Here is a 6,995-nt window from a genome sequence, read left to right as displayed (position 1 = left end):
CCATAGGATTCTCTATCAAAACGAGTTTTTCTTTGAAAGCAACTTCGCTGCTGCCAAGCCCATGAGAACTAAACTTGATTATTATAGAACGTTTTCACAAGCGAATTTTTTAGGTGCATCTCCAAGTCCAGAAAACAGCCAAAAATTGCTGCAGTTTTCATTTGCCATCAGTCAATTCACCTTCCGATGATTTTAAACCCAAAAAGAATGACAAAATGGCAAGTCCTCTCCAACCTTCACAGCTCCAGCTTTGCTTGTTCGTCATGCGTTGCATTTGCTTCGCATGGTAGAGACTCATGAGAACTTACAAAATCTGCTGCTATCAAGATAGGGTCACCTCTGACAAACTCACTCCTAATCCAACTTATAACTCACAAGTAGTAGGAAGAATCGTCCTTATATATTACTCTAATAAAAGCTGGACGCCGAATCTCTTGCCCTTCAGTTCACTCGAGAAAGAAAGGAAAAAAAATCTATCATCTATAACAAAACTAACATATCCCATAAAATGCTTGGTGAAAACATTAAGGTTGTTAAACAATCATTTTGACATTGATATCTTTATTTCATGAAGGGGGGTGAAATAAAATTAACCATCCAAAATTTTCTCTCTTTTATTTCTCACTCTTTTCTACAAATTTATCCCACTAATCAGAAAAAACCAACCAAACAATATATATAGCTCTATTTGCTAGTTAGCTAATCCGGGAGTGCAAAAACATGGTTAAATATAATCAGGAGGTGATAGGCTATAGGAATCCAGCACATCCTTAGATATAACTAAAACAGGAGTATAAGTTCATATATCGAAAGGTAGCAGATCGGTTTATTTCGAAAGCAGTATAACAGTATCTGTATACGTTATGTATGATACTTCTATTTTAGCCAAAAAAAAAAAAGCAGCAGTATAACTGATTTGGATAACTAGATCATGATAGTTCATGTGGACATTGACGGGTACAACATGGCATTTTTTGCTCCTCAACTTGCTAGGTTTTGGGAATTGGACTCGCCCCATTGTTGGGAGTTAATTTTCTAATGTTACATGACACACTAACTGGATACGAACCTATCAGAAAATTTGAAGATTTGGATTGTGCATGATCAAGTCCAATTCATAAATGGGTTGACACAATTTAATTTTCTAATAAAAGCTTTTGAGAAGCTTTTTTTTTTTTTTTTTTCATCTTGTAGAAGCATTTTAACATTTTGGGAAAAAAATTTTACTTGGTGTCCATTATAACGGTAACCAGTACTTCATTGATTTCAGAATTCCATACCCGTTACAGATTTTATACCGTATTTCTTTAGAGTTTTTACATAAATATCCTTCTAAAAATTTAAATTTGCATAAATATCTTCTTAAAATTTATATTTATTTCCGTACTCTCATAAAATACTATTTTAGTGCAAATGCTTTTTAACACCATTAATAAAAACCATATTTCTTTTAATAAAAAATAAAATAGAATTATGAAATTATTTTTTTGTTCTTCATCATGATCACTATCTTTTCACGCATCTACTTATTAAGGATATTTTAATAATTTAATTTAAAACTATTAATTTTTTAATGACGTTAGATGACGTAGGTGTGTATATATATATATATATATATATATATATATATATATATATATATATATATATATATATATATATATATATATATATATATATATGTATATATAAATTAAAAAAAAATAGAATAGCTAAATAAGTATTTTATAAAGATATACATGCAAATATCATGTTTAGATAAAATTCGATATTTGGGAGGATATTCTTGCAAAAAAATCTTATATTTATTTTTAGGATCCACAACCGCATCCGCATCGAGGTTGATTTTGATTTTGAACCCGGATCCGGCCATTCCCTCTCTTGGCTCCCAAGTCCATTTTCCCAGCCACACGCCCAGTAGGCGGCAGCTGAACCCCAAATCCGGTGGAAATCCAATCCAAGGCCTGCTCCCAACCCTACCCTTTTTTTTTTTTTTTTGGTTAAACCCAACCCTACCCTTCCTTCCCACCTCTTCTCCGCTGCTCTCCTCTCTCTCAAAAGGTACGCTTAATTCCACCTCCTCCTCTCTTTACTCATTCTCTATCCTAGAACAACAATTCCAGCTCTTAGAATAGTAATCCCATCTCCTTTTCTATTTACTTATTCCCTCTTTAAACCCAGTCCCCGCAGACAAAACCGTCGTCTCCCTACGTCCCTCTTTCTCGATCCAAGAACTAGGGTTTGAGAATTGGAAAGAGGGAGAGACTCTCGAGCTCACGGACATAGGGGTTGTTTGACTCTACGCTAGGGTTTTCTCCGCAATCACGTAAATCTTAAAAAAAAAAATTCCTTTTTAAGATTTTTTTAATATAGAATTTTGATTCAGGTGGTTTTCATCTTCAAAACAGTTTCTTTAGGCCAAGAACTTTATAATGAGTTATTTGCCATGACTAAGTTCTCAAAAGTTCAGAGCTTTCCTTATTTTGGAGTTTCTTTGGTCAGGTATTCTGCTTCAAAGAGTTCAAAACAGGAGAAAAAAGAGTTTTTTTTTTTTGTGGCTTCCTTAGAAGAACAGAGTTGTGAACAATGCCGACGGCAATCCTTCCAGCAACCGTTGCAATCCCAAGGCTGGCCGATAGGTCGATGTCGTCCACTAGATTTTTGTCCGGTACCGAGCAATCCAGGTTCTGTTCCTTCCCTGTCAAGCCTGCCAGCCCCTTCTCGAGCCTCATTATTCGGATGGGCGGTGGCCCGCGGACGTACCCAGGCGGTGTGTCCAAGTGGCAGTGGAAGCGGATGCAGGCGAAGAAGGCAAAGCAGCTTCTGAAGGCCCGGCTATGCCGTGAACGCCAACTGTATGAGATGAGGAAGCGCGCAGAGCTTAAGGCTGCCATCTCGGAGCTTGAGCGGCCATGGGAGGTTGTGGAGAGGGCGCCTCAGCTCTTCTCAGTGAGCGCCGATGAGCAGGTGAAGGCGTTGGCTGACCGGTTCCAGCGGGCTGGTGGATTTGATATGTGGAATGAGAAGGATGGCCCCCAGATATTTCAGGCACCTGATGGGTTACCATCCGCAAGGTTATTCCCGAAGGGAGTGGTTCACAGTGTGAAGCCTTATGGGATTGTCTCAGGCTCGAAGGAATCATTGGGAGAAGATGGCTCAAAAGGTGGAGAGGAGCTAAGGTTTGATGATTGGGTTGCAAGAGGAGGGGGTGGTGTCAGTAGGAGGAGATCGAGGAGGTCTTCTAATCGTAAAGGTGGAGCTGGGACAGAGACTATTGATGTTGAGGCCAGGGAGCTGGATGGAGGAAGTAGTCAAGTTGCTGAGAATATGCATCCAAGCTCAGGGAATTCAACTTTTGCAAGAAAATTTGGACGTGAGGATAGCAGTGCAATGGAGGATCAGAGGGTCTTGAAGAAGGAGAATGTTCTTAGGGATTCTCTTGAAGTTAAAGGTGCTAATATTGAGCCAGATGGTATCTTGATAAAGCATAGTAATAGGAGGCAGCAAGGAACTGAGGCTACTGACAAAGGAGAAAGTGGTAAGATGATGGGTATTGGAAGGAATACTAGCAGCAATAGAAGGTTCAAGGGAGGGAGAATTTCCTTGCGACCAACCACAGATTTATATTCTGAAGATGATAGCTACCGAATGAGAGATTCAAAGTACCAGAGGTAATGGTGTTCAGAGAAGTATATAACTGAAGAAAGCCTGATAGTTGATTTCTTGTTTTGAGAAGCTGAATCCTGAATTTTGTAGCAGAAAGTGAAGTCCTTTATGGGGAACTTAGAAAGGTGATTATGTAATCTACTTGAAAGTGTATATATGAATACTTTGTTATTCATAATTCATAAGTTGCTCTAGTAAATTGATCTCTGGAGTATGTTTTAATATACTACTTTTGGAGATTTTCAGCTCTCATGCTCAAACAAGTCATAATTATTTGAACTGGTTTCTGGATGTTTATGGGATGCCTGAAATTGGACTTGTTAATGCAGAAAGGAATTTGTAAAATAGTCTAGTTTCATCCTTTTCCGTTCTTTTCCTTTTATTTTCAAACCCATATCAGGTTTCACATGAAGTGGAAGAAGGTGTTTTGTTTAATAAGGTGAAGCATGCAGTCGAGCAATTGCAAAATGATATGATACTAGGGTTTGATTTGTTTTTTCTCGAGTAAAAGAATGGAATCTACCCCAATTTCCCTTGTTTTTTTCGCATTTTCCTGTGGTTCTTTTTTTTTTTTTGTAATACACCCTCTGCTCGATTAACCTTTCTTAGCATTTGAATTTGGTTCATTTTATGCTTCTTGCACTTTATTCTTGATTAGATACTAACTTGGGAATGGAAACTGTTGATAAACTTTACTATGGGACAACGAGAGATCACAACTTGTTGCGGTATTTTCCTTCGCCAATTATATGAGCAGGTTCTAATTGATGACTTGGAGACATGCTAAGGAGTTAAAAAGGACTTTATTGCTGACATCTCCTTAGCTTATTACATTAACATTTTATTGACTGTTAAGACATTTTTTTTCAAAAAAATTTCCTTTAGTCTACGATACTTTAGGGAGAAATTATGCTAAATTATTTTGACTTCAGCCTTCTGAAAGTCAGAATATCAACATGGGAAATGGAGGCCCGACCAGATGCAAAACATCTGCAGTGTATATTTTAACTGACAAATTGTTCTGATTTGCTTATTTGTGACACTTGTAGCTAAATTAATAAATGTAACTGATGGCAGAACTTTCTAGAAACCTATCACATGTGCATGCACATCGTTCGTCCATTACAAGATTTATCATGCATTACAAATTTATGCCATAGTTTCCAGTCAGTTAAAGCATGGTATATTTGATGTATAGTTTTTATGCCATTAATGTTCTTTGATTGTTTGTGCATCCATGTTCTATAAAAGAAGGCTTGTGCCTCTTTTCTGAGATCATGTTTAGTAATTTTTGCCACCAAACATGATAGGTAATATGTAGGAGATAGAGATGAGCTTAAAAACTCTTGCCGTGTCCTTAGAAACCCCTAAATCCAAAAGGTGGGGTGGGAGGTGAGGGGAGAATCCATCCACCGAGTTCATTGGTGAGTGCTACTCGTCCCTTTCAGTTTGCCGATATGTTTACAGTGGTGTTGCAGTGTATCTAGCCTGCCAAAATCCTTACGGGGAACACTACTCAGAAGAATGCCCACAACATGGTTTGCCGTACAGGTCCGTACGAGCCGGTACGTACCGGTCCGGCCTGGAACCGGTACCGGATCAGCAAATTCTTACTGGGAGCACTACTCAGAAGAATATTCACAGCATGGTCTGCCGTACCGGTCCGTACCGGCCGGTACCGGATCAATGTGGAATTCAGTATCGGTAGCTTATCGTTGAACCGGTACGGACCGGTACGGGACCGGTATGGAACCGGTACGTACCGGTCCGGGCTGCCACCGGTACGCCGACCGGTATCGGTACGGCGAACCTTGGTCCACACATATGATATCTTTGTAATACTGCTATTACCAATTATTCTTAATTTTCTTAGGTTGAATGAAAAGAATCATATGTAAAAGTATGTGGTCTCTTTAGATGCTTGGTTTAGGAAATATCTAGAGGCCTTGTAATCCTGAATCTCTCTTCAAGCAAGCAAGAGCAGAGGGTTCCACCTAGCTCGGTTGGTAAAGTCACTTTATATTGATACCAGTGACTTGAGTTTGAATCTTGCTCTCACCTGATTTCAGCTAGGCTTCCTCCTATAGGTTTTTATTTTCGTTTGTTTTTTTGGGGGGAAGGAGTCATCATGGTGGCTCCATAATTGCCAGTTATCTTCTGTTTCCATTGCTATTTATTTAGTGATTATTTGGTCTTCTTTTCCTGACAAAAGGTGTTACACAACCAGAAGTCAAACACAAGAATGCTTTGTAGTCAGGACTATATTTTAGTAGAAAAATTATAATTCCATTATTATTTTTTTTGGGGTTTTGTTTCTCCTTTTTTCTTTCAACAGTGCATTGAATTTACATAGCTGGCAATACATGCAAGATATACAATAGTAATTAAAGGTAAATTCAGCTACTTTGGCTGCCATCAGCTGGTCTTCCATTTATTGGTGAGTTTGTAAGTTCTATTATATTGATTCAGTCGAGTTTCTGTTTATACTGTTGATATTTTCCTCTTTTGATAGGATATTATTATGAAGCAATGACTTTTGCTTCCCCTCCTTTGGAGTACTGATTGAATCAAGAGCATTTCATGGGACTAAGGAAAATTTTGTGGCTGACCAGTGCCCATAGCGTATTTCTTTCCTCCTCATTCTGGTTGCAAACTTTTCAGAAGAATTGGTCTTTAGTAGCTGGGAGAATGCACACTAAATACAATTTCTTTGTATTAGAATATTTATTTCTTCTTACTTAGTTCAATATCTTTATGCAATCGCATGCTGTTTGTTTGTTTATTTATTTGCTTTGTTCTTTCCTTTTTCCAATGTGTTTAAGAATTTAGAATATCTTATGTCATTCGCCATTCAAGTCTTCACCTGCCGCTTTAGGTCACAATATATTGCGATGGCGATAGCCGCTTCTGCCATTCCAAGTCTTTACCTGCTGGGACTTGGTCTAAAAAGTTAGGGAAAGTAATAGGCTGGGGTTTTGGAGGGCCTAAACCCCTCCTCTTTGACCTAATCTTCAGCGCACTGTCCACATTCTCTTCTCTCATCAACGTATATGGAACTCTAGATCCTCTGCAATGGAATTATCTTCAGATGATATCTTGGATGGTTTTAGACTTCAGCTTCTCAAATCTCAACCCAGTTTAACTTCAGTTTCTCAAAATCCAACCTAGTTTAGCTTCTCCGAAGTTCCTCTTCAAACATCTCTCTCTCCCTCGAGCTCATGCACGACCTAACAAAATTAAGTTTGGAGTTCAAAAATCATTCAGGATCCATGGAACATTTCTCTAGAGCATCATGGCACACTTCAATTGATTGGCTAGGAAAGTTCCAT

General features: G+C 38.4%; 1 protein-coding gene across 4 annotated transcripts; it reads left to right on the top strand.

The window, feature by feature from the left end:
• The first annotated feature begins 2,014 nt into the window (after positions 1-2,014).
• Positions 2,015-6,446, top strand: LOC103720821 (uncharacterized). 4 transcript variants are annotated; one of them, XR_015977297.2, is made up of 3 exons: positions 2,015-2,061; positions 2,503-3,791; positions 6,179-6,446. XR_015977297.2 is itself a non-coding variant. In XM_088720274.2 (3 exons), the coding sequence occupies exon 3, from the start codon at positions 2,587-2,589 to the stop codon at positions 3,673-3,675; it is 1,089 nt and encodes a 362-aa protein (XP_088576400.2). In that variant the 5' UTR covers positions 2,042-2,061; positions 2,191-2,326; positions 2,503-2,586; the 3' UTR covers positions 3,676-3,945. The 4 variants fall into 4 exon arrangements, 2 of the variants coding, with proteins under 2 accessions (XP_088576399.2, XP_088576400.2); XR_016400343.1 differs by having other exon boundaries at positions 2,021-2,326; XM_088720274.2 differs by lacking the exon at positions 6,179-6,446 and adding an exon at positions 2,191-2,326 and having other exon boundaries at positions 2,042-2,061; positions 2,503-3,945.
• The last annotated feature ends 549 nt before the right edge of the window (positions 6,447-6,995 follow it).

The sequence above is a fragment of the Phoenix dactylifera genome, chromosome 4, assembly GCF_051530095.1.
Source record: "Phoenix dactylifera cultivar Ajwa chromosome 4, Ajwa_hap1_PhDact_Kaust_v1.1, whole genome shotgun sequence".
NCBI lineage: Eukaryota > Viridiplantae > Streptophyta > Magnoliopsida > Arecales > Arecaceae > Phoenix > Phoenix dactylifera.
This window is presented reverse-complemented; position numbering and strand designations above follow the sequence as displayed.

Excerpts from the sequence above, each read along its gene's own strand:
- LOC103720821 (XM_088720273.2), top strand. The coding sequence starts at position 2,587 with ATGCCGACGGCAATCCTTCCAGCAACCGTTGCAATCCCAAGGCTGGCC.